This window comes from Oncorhynchus mykiss, chromosome 1 (genome assembly GCF_013265735.2).
Source record: "Oncorhynchus mykiss isolate Arlee chromosome 1, USDA_OmykA_1.1, whole genome shotgun sequence".
Taxonomy (NCBI): Eukaryota; Metazoa; Chordata; class Actinopteri; order Salmoniformes; family Salmonidae; genus Oncorhynchus; species Oncorhynchus mykiss.
Window position 1 is genome coordinate 88,203,346 of NC_048565.1, and position 24,542 is coordinate 88,227,887.

The 24,542-nt window shown below is 48.0% G+C and overlaps 1 protein-coding gene across 2 annotated transcripts; it reads left to right on the top strand.

Moving 5' to 3' along the window:
* The first annotated feature begins 1,660 nt into the window (after positions 1 to 1,660).
* LOC110531497 (actin-related protein 2-A) lies at positions 1,661 to 22,143 on the top strand. Of its 2 annotated transcripts, none has more exons than XM_036988150.1 (10): positions 1,661 to 1,818; positions 3,245 to 3,355; positions 7,613 to 7,828; positions 8,843 to 8,915; positions 9,734 to 9,870; positions 13,610 to 13,759; positions 17,868 to 18,013; positions 19,418 to 19,550; positions 19,969 to 20,174; positions 20,216 to 22,143. In XM_036988150.1, the coding sequence occupies exons 1-9, from the start codon at positions 1,771 to 1,773 to the stop codon at positions 20,137 to 20,139; spliced, it is 1,185 nt and encodes a 394-aa protein (XP_036844045.1). In that variant the 5' UTR covers positions 1,661 to 1,770; the 3' UTR covers positions 20,140 to 20,174; positions 20,216 to 22,143. The 2 variants fall into 2 exon arrangements, with proteins under 2 accessions (XP_036844045.1, XP_036844048.1); XM_036988153.1 differs by having other exon boundaries at positions 20,224 to 22,143.
* The last annotated feature ends 2,399 nt before the right edge of the window (positions 22,144 to 24,542 follow it).

A 24,542-nucleotide genomic window follows, 5' to 3' on the forward strand; every position in this document is an offset into this window, starting at 1 on the left:
TAGGGTTCAAACCAATTATGTATGGTTTTGAACCCACAGACATAGCCCATCCAACTACCTCATCCCCATATTGTTATTTATTTTTTGCTCCTTTGCACCCCAGTATCTCTACTTACACATTCATCTTCTGCACATGTATCAGTCCAGTGTTTTATTTGCTAAATTGTAATGACTTTGCCACTACGGCCTATTTATTGCCTTACCTCCCTAATCTTACCTCATTTGCACACACAGTATATAGATTGTTTCCCTATTGTGTTATTGACTGTACATTTGTTTATTCCATGTGTAACTCTGTGTTGTTGTTTTTGTCGCACTGCTTTGCTTTATCTTGGCCAGGTCGCAGTTGTAAATGAGTACTTGTTCTCAACTGGCCTACCTGGTTAAATAAAGGTGTTCTCAACTGGCCTACCTGGTTAAATAAAGGTGTTCTCAACTGGCCTACCTGGTTAAATAAAGGTGTTCTCAACTGGCCTACCTGGTTAAATAAAGGTGTTCTCAACTAGCCTACCTGGTTAAATAAAGGTGTTCTCAACTGGCCTACCTGGTTAAATAAAGGTGTTCTCAACTGGCCTACCTGGTTAAATAAAGGGGAAATAAATTTTAAAAAATAAATAAAATGTCTCAAGCCCACCTGTACAGTACATTGGATGGTATTTTTTTAAAGTAATAATTGTAGGGTCTATGTCAGAGATCAATGTTTATGTTACTGTTTAGAATTGTGCATTGGCACCAATGTTCCCTCTAATCAGAGTACATGCACATGACAGAGCCTTAATCTACACAGACCAATGTGGCATAGCCAATCACATCTGCAGTAGGTCTATATGCAAACAGACTATTGTCATATATGGATCTGTGCTATTTCCTCTGAACTGGACTGTGTTTACAGCTGTGGTCCAGAGTAGATGCGCTTGTTTTGAGATCAAAGAAAGAACTGCATGTAGCCACTTGTGCACATTTTGTTAATATCCTTTGCTAGTTAGTGAGTTATTAGCCCAGTTATAGATCATTAGTAGTCAACAATAGGGGAGTGATTGTTAGTGAGTTATTAGCCCAGTTATAGATCATTAGTAGTCAACAATAGGAGAGTGATTGTTAGTGACTTATTAGCCCAGTTATAGATCATAATTAGTCAACAATAGGGGGGTGATTGTTTCCTAAAAGAGCACAAAACATGTACATTTCTAGATATCTCTGAAAAGCAAGTCAAGTAAAGAGCTTTTTTTTGTCTTAAAGGGGCAGTGTTGTATTTTGAGACAGGCTTGAATGGGCAGAGGGTAGCTTTTATTTGTCTGATTCGTTCAATATTGGTATTGGAATAATAATGCATTTTATTTTATAAAGTGGTTTCTTGCCTTAAACAACACAACATTTTCAGTCACCTTGTCTGAAGGTCAAGCCGTGCACTTTTTCCCCCAAAAGTCTCATGGAATGTAGGCATTGAACACAACACATTGGCTGCTGCTGTCGGCTGTACGATAGAATAGCTATTAAAGTGTTATGGGATGCATTTTCTTCGTTGTTGTTTTATGGTAGGCCACTCTGGTAGGTCTACATTACGATCAAATAGCCACAGTAGCCTACTTGGCCCCTGGATTTTATACTTATTTTGTTCTGTGACATTTCTAGGAAGGAAAGAAGGATGAATGCCATCGAAAGGTATTCGAACCCCCCCCCCGGAAGATGCCAAGACAGTCTGGGTGGTGACTTCCGGCTTGCTGAAGAAAGTTGAGCTGGGGAGGTTTGCTGGCTCCTGGGTTTTGCAAAATGGATAGCCAGGGAAGGAAAGTGGTGGTTTGTGACAATGGAACCGGGGTAAGTTTATGAATGGAAAGCTGCATATGACCGAGTTCTATTAATGCTGTATTTTTCCAAGGCAGAATGGCAGGATAACATTTTTATCTGAAGCAGGAAGTGGATGATGTGTTGCTAGCGCCCTAACGTTAGCTAGTTAAGTCGGTGGGTAACGCTAGGCAGGAATGTCTGTCCGTTTTTACAATTATCTACCGCTGGCTAGCTATGTTGTCATCTCCCAATACATTCAATAACAATAAATTTCACGGTGCAAAAATTAAATCGGCCTGTTAGCTCAAACCTATTAAATCGTTTGACCCAGCTTTCGTGTTAGTTAGTTAGTTAGCTGGTAAGCTAGTCTAGTTAGGTCAGCTAACCAGCGTTAGCCAATTAACTACATTTTCACTCAATGTTGATGTCGACATGTTTTGAATGTTTAGTAAATTCACATTTGTTTCTACTGGTCCTTATGCCTCAGGTTATAACGACAGAATTAGTTAAGCTAGTTCACGTTAACCATAACCCATGCCTGTGTGTTAATAGCTAGCTGGCAATGTCCGGTAAGATTTCCAATATTTTTTTATGGAACGCTATAAAATAGTTTTATCTGGGAAACAGCATCGGGGCTGTGCTCCTGACAACTGTTTCTAGGGATTCTGAGGTCCCTCCGTCATTTAGGACATAGGTAGTAAAAATAGCTTACAGTACTCGGATCCTTCAAATCTGGACACACCAAAGGGTGGTTGTTTTTGGATTGTACTTCTGACTCTCAGCGATTTGAAGCGACGCTGGCATAGTGTGTATGCAGCTAAAAAGTGCTCACTGTGAAGGGCTGAAGAAATGAGTCAAGCGGAAGTGAGACTAGTTTCTTAACCACAGCTAGGATTCTAAGATACACACACCACACACATTCACTGCTAGGCTAGAGCTTGTGACCCTTACTCAAGTCTACTGAAGCGAAGGTCACAAATATTATCAGTAATTGCTTTCTGATGCCCGAAGAAGTGTGGACTATAATTTTGCCTTAACTTAATCTCTCATTACTTCTGGGTAACTGAGATTAGGCATAATAACTAGGCTATTTTGCTTTGGGGAGTTCAAATAAAGCCTATGTCTTCCACATTTGCCTCATCTCTCCACATCCTCTCCACCCGTGCTCACTCTCTCTTCCTCCTGTCTTTTAATTCAAACCAGTCCAATACAAACAATATTTATTCACATGGAAGGAACAGACCAGTATTGCCAGGGCAATATACAGTGTTAATATATATATATTTGAATATATTATCTCTTTCTCGCTCTCTGTATCTTTATTTTTAATCCCCAGGAGGCCTTTTGGTAGGCTGACATTGTATATAAGAATTTGTTCTTAACTGACTTGCCTAGTAAAATATTTTAACTAAAGAAAATATATAAATCTCTCTCTCTCTCTCTGTCTCTCTCTCAGTTTGTGAAGTGTGGCTATGCAGGCTCCAACTTCCCCGAGCACATCTTCCCTGCCTTGGTGGGCAGGCCAATCATTCGCTCCACAGCCAAAGTGGGCAACATTGAGATTAAGGTAATACTACAAAGCTCTCCTCTCCTGTGCAACACTCCAACGTGGGTTCAAAAGTTACCCCGACACAACAACCCTATTCCTGGACCACGAAGCATGGACCAGGCTTAATCTCATCTATGTCTGTCATACTGACTCCCTGAGTCTAGTAACACCTATTTTAAAATGACATCCCTTCCTCTCTCTTTGTTTTACTGGCTGACTCTCTACTTTATGCTCCACCTCCTTCACCTGTCATCACATGATGAAGTAGAATATTCAGAAGATGGTAAGTGGTGTGAATTCCTGGCTGGCGTGTGCAGGCCCATGTCCTCCCTGGTTGCCTAACGGGGAGAGAGAGAGTGATGCTGTGTTTTTTACTACATAGCTACTACATTTGGAGTGCCTTTTATTTGTTGTTGTTTTCTATATTTAATTTGTCTCTAATTGGTGTTTTATTTGGCTAAATATTTGGCTAATTATAACATTTTAAGTTCTTCTGTGGAAAAAAATTGATTCCTATTGACTAGGCGGACAGAAATCTAGCGATTTTTAAGAGTCCACTCATTTCACTGTTTTGTTGTTCCTGTTTTTCATCTCAAGTTAGTTTAGCAGAAGGAACTTGAATGCTACATGGCCTGTGTCTGAAATGACATCCGGTTCCCTATATAGGGTCAGCGTTCCCATTAAGCCCACGTGCCCATTAAGCCCACGTGCCCATTAAGCCCACGTGCCCATTAAGCCCACGTACCCATTAAGCCCACGTACCCATTAAGCCCACGTGCCCATTAAGCCCACGTGCCCATTAAGCCCACGTGCCCATTAAGCCCACGTGCCCATTAAGCCCACGTGCCCATTAAGCCCACGTGCCCATTAAGCCCACGTACCCATTAAGCCCACGTACCCATTAAGCCCACTTCCAGCTTTGGATTCAAATGTATAATAAAAAACTAGTTTTATAATCAACTTTTCCCGCTGTTTTATGTTTCAGCCAATTAATCTGGTTGTTATATCCATAACAGTTTGTATTCTTAGCCAATCAGATGTTTCATTATTCAGTTAGAGTTGTGTTCCCCTAGTGGCCAATTTCAAAACTGAAGAAAAAAACCTTGGTGTTGAGTCAACCCTCAGGTAACCGATTGTTCAGACGTTTTTTTTTGGTACCTTCTCAGATAAGTGATCATACTTTCATTTAAAATTTAAGAAATGAATGTGCCTATATGCACATGCAGTGGTGGAAAAAGTTCTAAATGGTCCTACTTGAGTAAAAGTGAATATACCTTTAATAGACAATGGCTCAAGTCACCTAGTAAAATACTACTTGAGTAAATAAATATACTTAAGTATTAAAAGTAAATGTTAGTGCTAAAATATAGTATCATAAAAGTATAAATCATTTCAAATCAGCAATGAATATAAATGTTCTCCCACAACAAAACACATTTATTTTGGGGAAGCATATTAGATTGTGAGTTGGGACATAAAGGTTCTGTATGTGAACAACTTCTAAGACCCATACATTCAGCTGTTCCCAACTCCCTTCACTCGCGCTAGAGGGAGATTGTCCCGGCTGGTGCTAGCTCATGTACAGATCACACTGCTGGTGCTAGCTCATGATGATATCCCTAATCAATGTTGATATCCCTAATCAATGATGATATCCCTAATCAATGTTGATATCCCTAATCAATGTTGATATCCCTAATCAATGATGATATCCCTAATCAATGATGATATCCCTAATCAATGATGATATCCCTAATCAATGTTGATATCCCTAATCAATGTTGATATCCCTAATCAATGTTGATATCCCTAATCAATGTTGATATCCCTAATCAATGATGATATCCCTAATCAATGATGATATCCCTAATCAATGTTGATATCCCTAATCAATGTTGATATCCCTAATCAATGATGATATCCCTAATCAATGTTGATATCCCTAATCAATGATGATATCCCTAATCAATGATGATATCCCTAATCAATGATGATATCCCTAATCAATGATGATATCCCTAATCAATGATGATATCCCTAATCAATGATGATATCCCTAATCAATGATGATATCCCTAATCAATGATGATATCCCTACTCAATGATGATATCCCTAATCAATGATGATATCCCTAATCAATGATGATATCCCTAATCAATGATGATATCCCTAATCAATGATGATATCCCTACTCAATGATGATGAGCATAACTGTCTTTTGTCGTCGTTTTAAGTTGATTAAAACACAAAACACTACAGTTGTGCATCTTGTGCATCTAACCCTGGTGCCTTCACCAAGATTAGAAACCTCGGTGCTCTCTCCAAGATGTTTGGAGTGGACAGGTAGTCGTTGATGCAGAGAGAGAAGATGATGATCAGGGTTGAGTGACATCAGTGGTGGAAGACCTACAAGTGGTGGACGAACATGCAAACAAACGAGGGACAATGAGATGACTATCGGGCGACTACTCGTGCACTTTTGGCTGGGGGCCTTGTCATATTGTGTTTTATGCTCCCCCACCTGTACCTTTAATACAACAGTAGAGGGAGATTTTAAACTGTCTTCAGATATGGTTTAGGAAGACAAGTTGAACTTATTAACAACAATAATAGTGCAGCAAATGTCAATCAGCTTTCAGATAATGAATTGAAAGTTGTGATGGTGTGTTTGTGTGATGATGGTGTGATGATGGTGTGTTTGTGTGATGATGGTGGGTGTGTGTGTGTGTGTGTGTGTGATGATGGTGTGTGTGTGTGATGATGGTGTGTGTGTCTGATGATGGTGTGTGTGGACATGGTGTGTGTACATGGTGTGTGTGTGTGTACATGGTGTGTGTGTGTGATGGTGGTGTGTGTGATGGTGCGTGTACATGGTGTGTGTGTGATGGTGTGTGTGTGCGTGTGTGATGGTGCGTGTGTGATGGTGTGTGTGTGGTGGTGTGTGTGATGGTGTGTGTGTGTGTGATGGTGTGTGTGTGTGTGTGTGATGGTGGTGTGTGTGATGGTGGTGTGTGTGTGTGTGATGGTGCGTGTACATGGTGTGTGTGATGGTGGTGTGTGTGATGGTGCGTGTACATGGTGTGTGTGTGATGGTGTGTGTGTGTGGTGGTGCGTGTACATGGTGTGTGTGATGGTGCGTGTACATGGTGTGTGCGTGTACATGGTGTGTGTGGTGGTGCGTGTACATGGTGTGTGTGATGGTGTGTGTGTGATGGTGTGTGTGTGATGGTGGTGTGTGATGGTGGTGTGTGTGTGTGATGGTGGTGTGTGATGGTGGTGTGTGTGTGTGTGTGGTGGTGTGTGTGATGGTGCGTGTACATGGCTGTTGATTGGCAGAACAGACAGGATGGAAGCAGCAGGTCTTCATTGAAAACACATGGCACTGCCAGACGGGGGCTCCTTCAGTGCCAAAACACACACTGTATCAACTGTTTCTTTAACCTGGTCCTAGATCTGTTTGTCCCAACCATTGACCATAGCAGTTGGCACAAGTCAAACCAAAACAAACAGATCTGGGACCAGGCTACGGTTTCTAAACGTGTCAAGTAGCTTCCGTGGGCAACAGTTTTCTGCGCTGATGACCATCAGGCTCAGTGTGTGCCAGTGAACTAGGAAACGTTGTACTGTGTGACTAACACTTGGCTAACCAATCATGTAGTGATTCCCAATGCCTGGTTTGCATGTAACTCTGACTGAGCCTTGCTCAAATGAGACTGAATCTGAACTTGACCTGCATGCACAGATTGTCAGGCAAACTTCTCATTGACGTCGATGGTGTCCGTGTAAGTTACTTGCATGTTTCTCACGTTTAGGATTGTAGCCCTGTGCTCTGGTCAGAAAGGGAACAGGTTTTAAGAGTGAATGCATGGAAACATGCTGTTTTTTAAAGAATGCATGCTGGGTAATTGCTGACGGATGTGACTTGCCTCTTTTTTTTTTTTTGAGCGCTGCTGCGTATGTGTATATCCCATTACTGTATGTCTTTAGGCCGTCGTGGAGCCGTCATGGAGGCAGTGTTTACATGCCCCTCTGTTACTGCTGGTGAAAGGTGACGGTACAGCTAAGCTAACTGTCTGATTTCTCCAGGGCCGTATTCATGAGGCCCTCCACCGATCGAACCCAAACTATCCCACGGAGAACAACACCTCAACTTTTCCAATAAGAAAAAAAACGCTTGTTTCTGTTTACTGTTGCAAAATGCTTTGTCACGTCGTGTGCTAATGAACACGACCCAGGGGTGTCTATCTGAACCTTAAACCCCTCAACGTCTATAGGACCTGATGGTGGGCGACGAGGCCAGCGAGCTGCGCTCCATGCTAGAGGTCAACTACCCCATGGAGAACGGCATCGTCAGGAACTGGGACGACATGAAGCACCTGTGGGACTACACCTTCGGGCCTGAGAAGCTCAACATCGACTCCAGGAACTGCAAGATCCTGCTCACCGAGCCGCCCATGAACCCCACCAAGAACCGAGAGAAGATCATCGAGGTGTGTATGTCGGAGGGGGTGGGGGGTGTGTAGCAAGTTGACTCCAAGTGCATAGCAACAGCTAGCTACCACTCTGACCTCATTACCGTATGAGAACTAATGTAGGAACATCTGTGTGAGGTTCAGTGGGTTCAGCATTAACAGAGGTCTAAAGCTGTGTGAGGGTCAGTGGGTTCAGCATTAACAGAGCTCTATAAAGCTGTGTGAGGGTCAGTGGGTTCAGCATTAACAGAGCTCTATAAAGCTGTGTGAGGGTCAGTGGGTTCAGCATTAACAGAGCTCTATAAAGCTGTGTGAGGGTCAGTGGGTTCAGCATTAACAGAGGTCTAAAGCTGTGTGAGGGTCAGTGGGTTCAGCATTAACAGAGGTCTAAAGCTATGTGAGGGTCATTGGGTTCATCATTAACAGAGCTCTAAAGCTGTGTGAGGATCAGTGGGTTCATCATTAACAGAGCTCTAAAGCTGTGTGAGGGTCAGTGGGTTCATCATTAACAGAGCTCTAAAGCTGTGTGAGGATCAGCATTAACAGAGCTCTAAAGCTGTGTGAGGGTCAGTGGGTTCATCATTAACAGAGCTCTAAAGCTGTGTGAGGGTCAGTGGGTTCATCATTAACAGAGTTCTAAAGCTGTGTGAGGGTCAGTGGGTTTAGCATTAACAGAGCTCTAAAGCTGTGTGAGGGTCAGTGGGTTCAGCATTAACAGAGCTCTATAAAGCTGTGTGAGGGTCAGTGGGTTCAGCATTAACAGAGCTCTATAAAGCTGTGTGAGGGTCAGTGGGTTCAGCATTAACAGAGCTCTATAAAGCTGTGTGAGGGTCAGTGGGTTCAGCATTAACAGAGCTCTAAAAGCTGTGTGAGGGTCAGTGGGTTCAGCATTAACAGAACTCTAAAGCTGTGTGAGGGTCAGTGGGTTCAGCATTAACAGTGTGTTACACATTTTCATCATTACAGAAGCAGTCCAGCTGTAAGACTGTATTTGACGGCAGTCTTTTAAAGTTGTCTCTCTGTCTCTGGTAGGTGATGTTTGAGACGTATCAGTTCTCAGGGGTCTACATTGCTATCCAGGCTGTGCTGACGCTCTACGCCCAAGGTACTAGACTAGAGGAACACACAGCCTCTTCAACTCTCTCTGGTTCACTTTAAGCCCCAACTCAACACAGCTTACTCCCTCCCATTCAGAGGGCTTGTGAAACGTATCGGAGGGGTGTTAATTATGTTACTCTGTGTGTCTAACCTCTGTGTGTGTGTGTGTGTGTGTCTGACCTTTGTGTGTGTGTGTGTGTGTCTAACCTCTGTGTGTGTGTGTGTGTGTGTCTGACCTTTGTGTGTGTGTGTCTGACCTCTGTGTGTGTGTGTCTGACCTCTGTGTGTGTGTCTGACCTCTGTGTGTGTGTGTCTGACCTCTGTGTGTGTGTGTCTGACCTCTGTGTGTGTGTGTCTGACCTCTGTGTGTGTGTGTCTGACCTCTGTGTGTGTGTGTCTGACCTCTGTGTGTGTGTGTCTGACCTCTGTGTGTGTGTCTGACCTCTGTGTGTGTGTCTGACCTCTGTGTGTGTGTCTGACCTCTGTGTGTGTGTCTGACCTCTGTGTGTGTGTCTGACCTCTGTGTGTGTGTCTGACCTCTGTGTGTGTGTCTGACCTCTGTGTGTGTGTCTGACCTCTGTGTGTGTGTCTGACCTCTGTGTGTGTGTGTGTGTGTGTGTCTGACCTCTGTGTGTGTGTGTGTGTGTGTCTGACCTCTGTGTGTGTGTGTGTGTGTGTGTGACCTCTGTCTGTGTGACCTGTCTTTGTGACCTGTGTGTGTGTGTGTGTGTGAGACCACTGTCTGTGTGCGTGTCTGATTTCTCTGTGTGCGTGTCTGATTTCTCTGTGTGCGTGTCTGACCTCTCTGTGTGTTTCTGCCCTCAGGCCTGCTGACAGGTGTTGTGGTGGACTCTGGGGACGGTGTGACACACATCTGTCCGGTGTACGAGGGCTTCAGCTTGCCCCATCTGACACGACGCCTGGACATCGCTGGGAGGGACATAACCCGCTACCTCATTAAGGTACCTCTGACCCCTCACCTCTGACCCCTGGATCTCATACACATTGATTGCCCCCTCATTCACTGTTTTGGTTAAATGGAGTACAACTATGGAAAGAAGAGAAGGAAACGCGGCAGGTTAGGAGACGCGGCAGGTTAGGAGACGCGGCAGGTTAGGAGACGCGGCAGGTTAGGAGACGCGGCAGGTTAGGAGACGCGGCAGGTTAGGAGAATGGAACGCGGCAGGTTAGGAGAATGGAACGCGGCAGGTTAGGAGACGCGGCAGGTTAGGAGAATGGAACGCGGCAGGTTAGGAGACGCGGCAGGTTAGGAGAATGGAACGCGGCAGGTTAGGAGAATGGAACGCGGCAGGTTAGGAGACGCGGCAGGTTAGGAGACGCGGCAGGTTAGGAGAATGGAACGCGGCAGGTTAGGAGACGCGGCAGGTTAGGAGACGCGGCAGGTTAGGAGAATGGAACGCGTCAGGTTAGGAGACGCGGCAGGTTAGGAGAATGGAACGCGGCAGGTTAGGAGACGCGGCAGGTTAGGAGACGCGGCAGGTTAGGAGAATGGAACGCGGCAGGTTAGGAGACGCGGCAGGTTAGGAGAATGGAACGCGGCAGGTTAGGAGACGCGGCAGGTGAGGAGAATGGAACGCGGCAGGTTAGGAGACGCGGCAGGTTAGGAGACGCGGCAGGTTAGGAGACGCGGCAGGTTAGGAGACGCGGCAGGTTAGGAGACGCGGCAGGTTAGGAGACGCGGCAGGTTAGGAGACGCGGCAGGTTAGGAGACGCGGCAGGTTAGACGCGGCAGGTTAGGAGAATGAGACGCGGCAGGTTAGGAGACGCGGCAGGTTAGGAGACGCGGCAGGTGAGGAGACGCGGCAGGTTAGGAGAATGGAACGCGGCAGGTTAGGAGACGCGGCAGGTTAGGAGACGCGGCAGGTTAGGAGAATGGAACGCGGCAGGTTAGGAGACGCGGCAGGTTAGGAGACGCGGCAGGTTAGGAGACGCGGCAGGTTAGGATAATGGAACGCGGCAGGTTAGGAGAATGGAACGCGGCAGGTTAGGAGACGCGGCAGGTGGGGAAACACGTCAGGTTAGGAGAATGGAACGTGGCAGGTTAGGAGACGCGTCAGGTTAGGAAACGCGTCAGGTGGGGAAACGCGTCAGGTTAGGAAACGCGTCAGGTTAGGATAATTGGGTGATGGTTGTCCCCGATGCGACTGGAACATGCAGCTTTTGGTCTGTAGTTGTACTCCAGCTACGGTCCTCATTCACTGTCCCAGTGCAGGTAGCCTAGTGGTTAGAGCGTTGGGCCAGTAACCAGCAGGTAGTCTAGTGGTTAGAGAGTTGGGCCAGTAACCAGCAGGTAGCCTAGTGGTTAGAGCGTTGGGCCAGTAACCAGCAGGTAGCCTAGTGGTTAGAGCGTTGGGCCAGTAACCAGCAGGTAGCCTAGTGGTTAGATTGTTAGGCCAGTAACCAGCAGGTAGCCTAGTGGTTAGAGTGTTGGGCCAGTAACCAGCAGGTAGCCTAGTGGTTAGAGTGTTGGGCCAGTAACCAGCAGGTAGCCTAGTGGTTAGAGTGTTGGGCCAGTAACCAGCAGGTAGCCTAGTGGTTAGAGTGTTGGGCCAGTAACCAGCAGGTAGCCTAGTGGTTAGAGAGTTGGGCCAGTAACCAGCAGGTAGCCTAGTGGTTAGAGTGTTGGGCCAGTAACCAGCAGGTAGCCTAGTGGTTAGAGTGTTGGGCCAGTAACCAGCAGGTAGCCTAGTGGTTAGAGTGTTGGGCCAGTAACCAGCAGGTAGCCTAGTGGTTAGAGCGTTGGGCCAGTAACCAGCAGGTAGCCTAGTGGTTAGAGTGTTGGACCAGTAACCAGCAGGTAGCCTAGTGGTTAGAGTGTTGGGCCAGTAACCAGCAGGTAGCCTAGTGGTTAGAGTATTGGGCCAGTAACCAGCAGGTAGCCTAGTGGTTAGAGTGTTGGGCCAGTAACCAGCAGGTAGCCTAGTGGTTAGAGTGTTGGGCCAGTAACCAGCAGGTAGCCTAGTGGTTAGAGTGTTGGGCCAGTAACCAGCAGGTAGCCTAGTGGTTAGAGCGTTGGGCCAGTAACCAGCAGGTAGCCTAGTGGTTAGAGTGTTGGGCCAGTAACCAGCAGGTAGTCTAGTGGTTAGAGTGTTGGGCCAGTAACCAGCAGGTAGTCTAGTGGTTAGAGCGTTGGGCCAGTAACCAGCAGGTAGCCTAGTGGTTAGAGTGTTGGGCCAGTAACCAGCAGGTAGCCTAGTGGTTAGAGTGTTGGGCCAGTAACCAGCAGGTAGCCTAGTGGTTAGAGTGTTGGGCCAGTAACCAGCAGGTAGCCTAGTGGTTAGAGAGTTGGGCCAGTAACCAGCAGGTAGCCTAGTGGTTAGAGTGTTGGGCCAGTAACCAGCAGGTAGCCTAGTGGTTAGAGTGTTGGGCCAGTAACCAGCAGGTAGCCTAGTGGTTAGAGTGTTGGGCCAGTAACCAGCAGGTAGCCTAGTGGTTAGAGTGTTGGGCCAGTAACCAGCAGGTAGCCTAGTGGTTAGAGTGTTGGGCCAGTAACCAGCAGGTAGCCTAATGGTTAGAGAGTTGGGCCAGTAACCAGCAGGTAGTCTAGTGGTTAGAGAGTTGGGCCAGTAACCAGCAGGTAGCCTAGTGGTTAGAGTGTTGGGCCAGTAACCAGCAGGTAGCCTAGTGGTTAGAGAGTTGGGCCAGTAACCAGCAGGTAGCCTAGTGGTTAGAGAGTTGGGCCAGTAACCAGCAGGTAGCCTAGTGGTTAGAGAGTTGGGCCAGTAACCAGCAGGTAGCCTAGTGGTTAGAGCGTTGGGCCAGTAACCAGCAGGTAGCCTAGTGGTTAGAGTGTTGGGCCAGTAACCAGCAGGTAGCCTAGTGGTTAGAGTGTTGGGCCAGTAACCAGCAGGTAGTCTAGTGGTTAGAGAGTTGGGCCAGTAACCAGCAGGTAGCCTAGTGGTTAGAGTGTTGGGCCAGTAACCAGCAGGTAGCCTAGTGGTTAGAGCGTTGGGCCAGTAACCAGCAGGTAGCCTAGTGGTTAGAGTGTTGGGCCAGTAACCAGCAGGTAGTCTAGTGGTTAGAGTGTTGGGCCAGTAACCAGCAGGTAGTCTAGTGGTTAGAGCGTTGGGCCAGTAACCAGCAGGTAGCCTAGTGGTTAGAGTGTTGGGCCAGTAACCAGCAGGTAGCCTAGTGGTTAGAGCGTTGGGCCAGTAACCAGCAGGTAGCCTAGTGGTTAGAGCGTTGGGCCAGTAACCAGCAGGTAGCCTAGTGGTTAGAGCGTTGGGCCAGTAACCAGCAGGTAGCCTAGTGGTTAGAGCGTTGGGCCAGTAACCAGCAGGTAGCCTAGTGGTTAGAGCGTTGGGCCAGTAACCAGCAGGTAGCCTAGTGGTTAGAGTGTTGGGCCAGTAACCAGCAGGTAGTCTCGTGGTTAGAGTGTTGGGCCAGTAACCAGCAGGTAGCCTAGTGGTTAGAGCGTTGGGCCAGTAACCAGCAGGTAGTCTCGTGGTTAGAGTGTTGGGCCAGTAACCGAGTTGACAAGGTAAAAATCTGTCATTCTGCCACTGAGCAAGGCAGTTAACCCACTGTTCCCCGGGTGCTGAAGACGTGGATGTTGATTAAGGGTGATTCAGCGGGGTTGGGTTTAATGTGGAAGACACATGTCAGTTGTACAACTGACACGGTATCCCCCTTTCCCTAATAAGCTTGGTGGAAACACCTCTCTACGTCTCTGATCTCCAGCTGTTGTTGCTGAGGGGCTATGCGTTCAACCACTCTGCGGACTTTGAGACGGTGCGTATGATGAAGGAGAAGCTGTGCTACGTGGGTTACAACATCGAACAGGAGCAGAAACTGGCTCTGGAGACCACCGTGCTGGTCGAGTCCTACCAGGTCAGTACCACTGTGCTACCGGGTCAGTACCACTGTGCTACCGGGTCAGTCCTACCAGATCAGTACCACTGTCCTACCGGGTCAGTACCACTGTGCTACCGGGTCAGTACCACTGTGCTACCGGGTCAGTACCACTGTCCTACCGGGTCAGTACCACTGTCCTACCAGATCAGTACCACTGTGCTACCGGGTCAGTCCTACCAGGTCAGTACCACTGTCCTACCGGGTCAGTTCTACCAGGTCAGTACCACTGTGCTACCGGGTCAGTCCTACCAGGTCAGTACCACTGTCCTACCGGGTCAGTTCTACCAGGTCAGTACCACTGTCCTACCGGGTCAGTTCCACTGTCCTACCGGGTCAGTCCTACCGGGTCAGTTCTACCAGGTCAGTACCACTGTCCTACCAGGTCAGTCCTACCAGGTCAGTACCACTGTCCTACTGGGTCAGTCCTACCGGGTCAGTCCCACTGTCCTACCGGGTCAGTCCTACCGGGTCAGTCCTACCGGGTCAGTCCCACTGTCCTACCGGGTCAGTCCTACCGGGTCAGTACCACTGTCCTACCGGGTCAGTACCACTGTCCTACTGGGTCAGTCCTACCAGGTCAGTACCACTGTCCTACCGGGTCAGTCCTACCGGGTCAGTCCCACTGTCCTACCGGGTCAGTCCTACCGGGTCAGTCCTACCGGGTCAGTACCACTGTCCTACCGGGTCAGTACCACTGTCCTACTGGGTCAGTCCTACCAGGTCAGTACCACTGTTCTACCGGGTCAGTACCACTGTCCTACCGGGTCAGTACCACTGTCCTACTGGGTCAGTCCTACCAGGTCAGTACCACTGTCCTACCGGGTCAGTCCTACCGGGTCAGTCCCACTGTCCTACCGGGTCAGTCCTACCGGGTCAGTCCTACCGGGTCAGTCCTACCGGGTCAGTACCAATGTCCTACCGGGTCAGTACCACTGTCCTACCGGGTCAGTACCACTGTGCTACCGGGTCAGTACCACTGTGCTACCGGGTCAGTCCTACTGGGTCAGTTCTACCAGGTCAGTACCACTGTTCTACCGGGTCAGTACCACTGTCCTACCGGGTCAGTACCACTGTCCTACTGGGTCAGTCCTACCGGGTCAGTCCCACTGTCCTACCGGGTCAGTCCTACCGGGTCAGTCCTACCGGGTCAGTCCTACCGGGTCAGTACCAATGTCCTACCGGGTCAGTACCACTGTCCTACCGGGTCAGTACCACTGTCCTACTGGGTCAGTCCTACCAGGTCAGTACCACTGTCTTACCAGGTCAGTCCTACCAGGTCAGTACCAATGTCCTACTGGGTCAGTCCTACCGGGTCAGTACCACTGTCCTACCGGGTCAATACCACTGTCCTACTGGGTCAGTCCTACCAGGTCAGTACCACTGTCCTACCAGGTGAGTCGTACCAGGTCAGTCCTACTGGGTCAGTTCTACCAGGTCAGTACCACTGTCCTACCAGGTGAGTCGTACCAGGTTAGTCGTACCAGGTCAGTAACTAACCTCTGTGCTGGTTGAGTCCTGCACGGTCAGTGTAAATAGACCCTGAATGTGACCAATTCAGAACTTTTGGACCACATTTTTGGACCCTAAATAACAGGCCAGTATCAATAGCGTTTAGCAGCTGTTTTGTTGTTGTCTGGAGCTTCAGTCTAAAATAACATATTTATGGTGCATAGAACCCCCCCAATGACCCCCACAGAATATACCCCCACAGAATATACCCCCACACGACTCTGAGAATATACCCCCACACCACACGACTCTGAGAATATACCACCACACCACACGACTCTGAGAATATACCACCACACCACACGACTCTGAGAATATACCACCACACCACACGACTCTGAGAATATACCACCACACGACTCTGAACAGCTGATGAGTAACAGAATATACCCCCACACGACTCTGAGAATATACCACCACACGACTCTGAGAATATACCACCACACGACTCTGAGCAGCTGATGAGTAACAATATACCACCACACCACACGACTCTGAGAATATACCACCACACGACTCTGAGAATATACCACCACACGACTCTGAGCAGCTGATGAGTAACAGAATATACCACCACACAACTCTGAGAATATACCACCACATGACTCTGAGAATATACCACCACACGACTCTGAGAATATACCACCACACGACTCTGAGCAGCTGATGAGTAACAATATACCACCACTCGACTCTGAGCAGCTGATGAGTAACAGAATATACCACCACACGACTCTGAGAATATACCACCACACGACTCTGAGAATATACCACCACACGACTCTGAGCAGCTGATGAGTAACAGAATATACCACCACACGACTCTGAGAATATACCACCACACGACTCTGAGAATATACCACCACACGACTCTGAGCAGCTGATGAGTAACAGAATATACCACCACTCGACTCTGAGCAGCTGATGAGTAACAGAATATACCACCACACGACTCTGAGAATATACCCCCACACGACTCTGAGAATATACCACCACACGACTCTGAGAATATACCACCACACGACTCTGAGCAGCTGATGAGTAACAATATACCACCACTCGACTCTGAGCAGCTGATGAGTAACAGAATATACCACCACACGACTCTGAGAATATACCACCACTCGACTCTGAGAATATACCACCACACAACTCTGAGTAGCTGATGAGTAACAGAATATACCACCACACCACACCACTCTGAGTAGCTGATGAGTAACAGAATATACCACCACACGACTCTGAGCAGCTGATGAGTAACAATATACCACCACACGACTCTGAGTAGCTGATGAGTAACAGAATATACCACCACACGACTGAGTAGCTGATGAGTAACAGAATATACCACCACATGACTCTGAGCAGCTGATGAGTAACAGAATATACCACCACACGACTCTGAGTAGCTGATGAGTAACAGAATATACCACCACACCACACGACTCTGAGCAGCTGATGAGTAACAGAATATACCACCACACGACTGAGTAGCTGATGAGTAACAGAATATACCACCACATGACTCTGAGCAGCTGATGAGTAACAGAATATACCACCACACGACTCTGAGCAGCTGATGAGTAACAGAATATACCACCACATGACTCTGAGCAGCTGATGAGTAACAGAATATACCACCACACCACACGACTCTGAGCAGCTGATGAGTAACAGAATATACCACCACACAACTCTGAGCAGCTGATGAGTAACAGAATATACCACCACACGACTCTGAGCAGCTGATGAGTAACAGAATATACCACCACACGACTCTGAGCAGCTGATGAGTAACAGAATATACCACCACACCACTCTGAGCAGCTGATGAGTAACAGAATATACCACCACACGACTCTGAGCAGCTGATGAGTAACAGAATATACCACCACACGACTCTGAGCAGCTGATGAGTAACAGAATATACCACCACACCACTCTGAGCAGCTGATGAGTAACAGAATATACCACCACGCGACTCTGAGCAGCTGATGAGTAACAGAATATACCACCACACGACTCTGAGCAGCTGATAAGTAACAGAACTGGATTGGTCTCTATATGTTAATGTCGGTGGAGCTTCAGAGGAACCAGGAAGTGCTGAGCAGCTTCCAGAGAGTGGGTGGAATATTCCTTCATGATATTGCTTTTCTTTCATAAGAAGGGAACTCATTATAAAACACACACATCTTAAGAGTGTGTGTGTAGTGTGTGTGTGAGAGACAAGGTGGGTAGTGTGTCTGTGGGGGCGTGACATCATATCCTTTGTGGCCACAGGGCGGCGGTGGCTGGGCAGCTCTCAACTTCCTCCCACGGCCTGAGCTGAATAGAGCCTTTACACACGCACACACACACGCACGCAAGCTACAAAGACACACACAACGCATAAAATACAGATGAACACGTTTTACAGTAAATGCGCACACACACACACACACACACTCACCACCACACGTGATCATCAACAAGACACTACTACACATTCACCACACGTAAGCCTGAACAACATACACACACCACCCTCTGACTTTCAATCTCCCTCCCCCTTCCCTCCCTCCCTCCCCCCCTCCAGCTCCCAGACGGCAGGGTGATCAAGGTGGGAGGGGAGCGTTTCGAGGCTCCAGAGGCTTTGTTCCAGCCCCATCTCATCAACGTAGAGGGAGTCGGGGTGGCAGAGCTGCTCTTCAACACTATCCATGCAGCAGACATCGACACCAGGTAACTAACACACACAGACCGACAATACACACACAGACCGACAATACACACACAGACCGACAGTACACACACAGACCGACAATACACACACAGACCGACAATACACACACAGACCGACAATACACACACAGACCGACAATACACACACAGACCGACAGTACACACACAGACCAACAGTACACACAGACCGACAGTACTCACACAGACCGACAGTACACACACAGACCGACAATACACACACAGACCGACAGTACACACACAGACCGACAATACACACACAGACCGACAGTACACACACAGACTGACAGTACACACACAGACTGACAGTACACACACAGACTGACAGTACACACACAGACCGACAGTACACACACAGACCGACAGTACACACACAGACCGACAATACACACACAGACCGACAATACACACACAGACCGACAGTACACACACAGACACAGACCGACAATACACACAGACCGACAATACACACAGACCGACAATACACACAGACACAGACTGACAATACACACACAGACCGACAATACACACACAGACCGACAGTACACACACAGACCGACAGTACACACACAGACCGACAGTACACACACAGACCGACAGTACACACACAGACCGACAGTACACACACAGACCGACAGTACACACACAGACCGACAGTACACACACAGACCGACAGTACACACACAGACCGACAGTACACACACAGACCGACAGTACACACACAGACACTCATACACACAGACCGACAGTACACACACAGACCGACAGTACACACACAGACCGACAGTACACACACAGACCGACAGTACACACACAGACCGACAGTACACACACAGACTGACAGTACACACACAGACCGACAATACACACAGACCGACAATACACACAGACCGACAATACACACAGACACAGACTGACAATACACACAGACCGACAATACACACACAGACACAGACCGACAATACACACAGACCGACAATACACACACAGACACTCATACACACACAGACCGACAATACACACACACAGACACTCATACACACACAGACCGACAATACACACACACACACACTGACAATACACACACACACTACTTTTTTTATCGACACCTGTTTTAATCTCCCCTCTCTCTCTCTGCCTCCCCCCTCTCTCACCTCTCTCTGCCTCCCCCCTCTCTCACCTCTCTCTGCCTCCCCCCTCTCTCACCTCTCTCTCTCTGCCCCCCCCTCTCTCTTCCTCCCCCCTCTCTCACTTCTCTCTCTCTGCCTCCCCCCTCTCTCACCGCTCTCTCTGCCTCCCCCCTCTCTCACCTCTCTCTCTGCCTCCCCCCTCTCTCACCTCTCTCTCTCTGCCCCCCCCCCCCCCCATCTCTCACCTCTCTCTCAGGTCTGAGTTCTATAAACACATAGTGTTGTCAGGTGGGTCCACCATGTATCCAGGTCTTCCATCTCGACTAGAGAGGGAGCTCAAACAGCTCTACCTGGAACGCGTGCTGAAAGGCGACGTGGACAAACTCTCGGTGAGAACAACTCTTTTAAAATATATTTTTTATTTTTATTTAACTCTCTATTCGTAAATGTAAGTCAATAACAGATTGTTATTTGCAATGATGACCTGTCTAAAGGTCCAACCGGTCCCTAATGGACCTGAAGGGTGGGAGGAAGGATGTATGTTGAAAAGTATTGGGACATGGCCCACTTCCTCAACATGGTGCAGTGTTGTAGTTAACCCACTAGGGGGAGACAGAAGAAGCATCTCTTAAGTAGTCAGCTCATAGTACACAACAGAAGTAGAACATATAGTCGCTGCTCTACAAATCACCTTGCATCCTGAATTACTAGGCGTTATATGATGAGGCCAAGATTCATCCATCCTGTGCCAAACTCCTCCCCAAACTCCTCCCCTCGGACATAATGCTGAATTGTCTCCCTCTGTAGAAATTTAAGATCCGCATCGAGGACCCGCCACGGCGTAAGCACATGGTGTTCCTGGGCGGGGCCGTGCTGGCGGACATCATGAAGGACAAAGATAACTTCTGGCTGACCAGGGAGGAGTACCAGGAGAAAGGTGTCAGGGTGCTGGAGAAACTGGGAGTCACTGTCAGATAAAGACCTCCGCAATGTTAATGACCACACACACACACATATACACACACACACACCACACACACACACACACACACACACACACACACACACACACACACACACACATATCCATATATTCACCCAAACACTGAAGGGTCATCATAGAGAAGCACCTAGAATGGTGTATGTCTAAAACACACACACACACGGTTTCCTCCCCCATGGCAGACTAGATATCTATTTATCCTTCTTCCTCTTCTAAACAACAGAATCACGGCATCACCGTAGGGAGTGATGACGCTCTCCTCCTGTTGTCTGATGGTCTAGTATAGTTTAGCTCAGGGTTGGTAGTAGAGTTCAGGACACCACTCCTCCAGCCCTCCTCCTGTCGCCTGATGGTCTAGTATAGTTTAGCTCAGGGTTGGTAGTAGAGTTCAGGACACCACTCCTCCAGCCCTCCTCTCCTCCTGTCGTCTGATGGTCTAGTATAGTTTAGCTCAGGGTTGGTAGTAGAGTTCAGGACACCGCTCCTCCAGCCCTCCTCTCCTCCTGTCGCCTGATGGTCTAGTATAGTTTAGCTCAGGGTTGGTAGTAGAGTTCAGGACACCACTCCTCCAGCCCTCCTCTCCTCCTGTCGTCTGATGGTCTAGTATAGTTTAGCTCAGGGTTGGTAGTAGAGTTCAGGACACCGCTCCTCCAGCCCTCCTCTCCTCCTGTCGTCTGATGGCCTAGTATAGTTTAGCACAGGGTTGGTAGTAGAGTTCAGGACACCACTCCTCCTGTTGTCTGATGGTCTAGTATAGTTTAGCTCAGGGTTGGTAGTAGAGTTCAGGACACCACTCCTCCAGCCCTCCTCCTCTCCTCCTGTCGTCTGATGGTCTAGTATAGTTTAGCTCAGGGTTGGTAGTAGAGTTCAGGACACCACTCCTCCAGCCCTCCTCCTCTCCTCCTGTCGTCTGATGGTCTAGTATAGTTTAGCTCAGGGTTGGTAGTAGAGTTCAGGACACCACTCCTCCAGCCCTCCTCCTCTCCTCCTGTCGTCTGATGGCCTAGTATAGTTTAGCACAGGGTTGGTAGGAATTTTGGTAGTAGAGTTCACGGTGAATATCAAGTCTCCTGAAGATAGAAATTCACATTTTCACAACACGGGGAAAGCAATATGGTGGAAAGTGAGTCAAGGAGTCTATTTCCTCACTGTGCTATTTTTTACCCTGACTAGTGCAGATCAGGGTTGAGGTCAATTTCAGTTTAGAATTTTTTATTTTTTTAAGAAAGTGAAAACAGAATGGTCCCCAACCTTAATGCAGACGAGGAGACGAGGAGAACAACGTTAGACTATTGAGACCCACCCCTAGAACAGTTAAACCTCTCCTTACCAATCACTTCAAACTTCCATGTCCTCTTCATAAAGGAGTCGCTAGAAGCTGTCCCTAATCGCTGATGCAGGGTCAGATGGTATCATAAAGGAGTAGCTAGAAGCTGTCCCTAATCGCTGATGCAGGGTCAGATGGTATCATAAAGGAGTCGCTAGAAGCTGTCCCTAATCGCTGATGCAGGGTCAGATGGTATCATAAAGGAGTAGCTAGAAGCTGTCCCTAATCGCTGATGCAGGGTCAGATGGTATCATAAAGGAGTAGCTAGAAGCTGTCCTTAATCGCTGATGCAGGGTCAGATGGTATCATAAAGGAGTAGCTAGAAGCTGTCCCTAATAGCTGATGCAGGGTCAGATGGTATCATAAAGGAGTAGCTAGAAGCTGTCCCTAATCGCTGATGCAGGGTCAGATGGTATCATAAAGGAGTAGCTAGAAGCTGTCCCTAATCGCTGATGCAGGGTCAGATGGTATCATAAAGGAGTAGCTAGAAGCTGTCCCTAATCGCTGATGCAGGGTCAGATGGTATCATAAAGGAGTAGCTAGAAGCTGTCCCTAATCGCTGATGCAGGGTCAGATGGTATCATAAAGGAGTCGCTAGACGCTGTCCCTATTCGCTGATGCAGGGTCAGATGGTATCATAAAGGAGTCGCTAGAAGCTGTCCCTAATCGCTGATGCAGGGTCAGGTGGTATCATAAAGGAGTCGCTAGAAGCTGTCCCTATTCGCTGATGCAGGGTCAGATGGTATCATAAAGGAGTAGCTAGAAGCTGTCCCTAATCGCTGATGCAGGGTCAGATGGTATCATAAAGGAGTAGCTAGAAGCTGTCCCTAATCGCTGATGCAGGGTTAGATGGTATCATAAAGGAGTAGCTAGAAGCTGTCCCTATTTGCTGATGCAGGGTCAGATGGTATCATAAAGGAGTAGCTAGAAGCTGTCCCTATTTGCTGATGCAGGGTCAGATGGTATCATAAGGAGTAGCTAGAAGCTGTCCCTAATCGCTGATGCAGGGTTAGATGGTATCATAAAGGAGTCGCTAGAAGCTGTCCCTATTTGCTGATGCAGGGTCAGATGGTATCTCATTTCCCAAATGGTTAAAGGGATAGTGTGAGATTTTGGGCAATTAAGACTTTTTTTTCAGATGAACTTGTGGACACCAAAACAGGCTGAAGTTTCAGGCAGTCTTTTCAAACAGCTCTTACACTAAAAGGCCATCATCATCATTTTAACATTTCCACAGTATTATTCCATCCTCATAGTATGGAAATAGATTATATATAAAAAAACAACAACAAGTAAATCACTTTTTTTGACTGCACTGGTCCTTTAAGGTCAGGGTACGGTTAGGGTTGACTGATCCTAAATCTGTGGTTATTTAGAGGCAACCTACCATAAGTTTTCTAGGACGTCATAATCAGGATGTATCTCAAACAGGCATTGGCCAGTCCAGTATACAGGCATTGGCCAGTCCAGTATACAGGCATTGGCCAGTCCAGTATACAGGCATTGGCCAGTCCAGTATACAGGCATTGGCCAGTCCAGTATACAGGCATTGGCCAGTCCAGTATACAGGCATTGGCCAGTCCAGTATACAGGCATTGGCCAGTCCAGTATACAGGCATTGGCCAGTCCAGTATACAGGCATTGGCCAGTCCAGTATACAGGCATTGGCCAGTCCAGTATACAGGCATTGGCCAGTCCAGTATACAGGCATTGGCCAGTCCAGTATACAGGCATTGGCCAGTCCAGTATACAGGCATTGGCCAGTCCAGTGTACAGGCATTGGCCAGTCCAGTGTACAGGCATTGGCCAGTCCAGTATACAGGCATTGGCCAGTCCAGTATACAGGCATTGGCCAGTCCAGTATACAGGCATTGGCCAGTCCAGTATACAGACATTGACCAGTCCAGTATACAGGCATTGGCCAGTCCAGTATACAGGCATTGGCCAGTCCAGTATACAGGCATTGGCCAGTCCAGTACACAGGCATTGGCCAGTCCAGTACACAGGCATTGGCCAGTCCAGTACACAGGCATTGGCCAGTCCAGTACACAGGCATTGGCCAGTCCAGTATACAGGCATTGGCCAGTCCAGTATACAGGCATTGGCCAGTCCAGTACACAGGCATTGGCCAGTCCAGTACACAGGCATTGGCCAGTCCAGTACACAGGCATTGGCCAGTCCAGTATACAGGCATTGGCCAGTCCAGTATACAGGCATTGGCCAGTCCAGTATACAGGCATTGGCCAGTCCAGTATACAGGCATTGGCCAGTCCAGTACACAGGCATTGGCCAGTCCAGTACACAGGCATTGGCCAGTCCAGTACACAGGCATTGGCCAGTCCAGTATACAGACATTGGCCAGTCCAGTATACAGGCATTGGCCAGTCCAGTATACAGGCATTGGCCAGTCCAGTATACAGGCATTGGCCAGTCCAGTATACAGGCATTGGCCAGTCCAGTATACAGGCATTGGCCAGTCCAGTATACAGGCATTGGCCAGTCCAGTATACAGGCATTGGCCAGTCCAGTATACAGGCATTGGCCAGTCCAGTATACAGACATTGGCCAGTCCAGTATACAGGCATTGGCCAGTCCAGTATACAGACATTGGCCAGTCCAGTATACAGGCATTGGCCAGTCCAGTATACAGGCATTGGCCAGTCCAGTATACAGGCATTGGCCAGTCCAGTATACAGGCATTGGCCAGTCCAGTATACAGGCATTGGCCAGTCCAGTATACAGGCATTGGCCAGTCCAGTATACAGGCATTGGCCAGTCCAGTATACAGGCATTGGCCAGTCCAGTATACAGGCATTGGCCAGTCCAGTATACAGGCATTGGCCAGTCCAGTATACAGGCATTGGCCAGTCCAGTATACAGACATTGGCCAGTCCAGTATACAGACAAACCTAGTATTCGTGGAGAACCGATCATGTTTTTATATGATGATTTGTATATCATGATTTATTCATTTCTCTTTTTGGGAGAGGGATGTCTTGATTCTTCTGTTGGATGTATACAGATCCTCTTTATCTTACTTTTTAATTTAGA

Excerpts from the sequence above, each read along its gene's own strand:
- LOC110531497 (XM_036988150.1), top strand. The coding sequence starts at position 1,771 with ATGGATAGCCAGGGAAGGAAAGTGGTGGTTTGTGACAATGGAACCGGG. Across the intron at positions 1,819-3,244 it reads TTTGTGACAATGGAACCGGG|TTTGTGAAGTGTGGCTATGC; the intron begins GTAAGTTTATGA and ends TCTCTCTCTCAG. Across the intron at positions 18,014-19,417 it reads GCAGCAGACATCGACACCAG|GTCTGAGTTCTATAAACACA; the intron begins GTAACTAACACA and ends CCTCTCTCTCAG.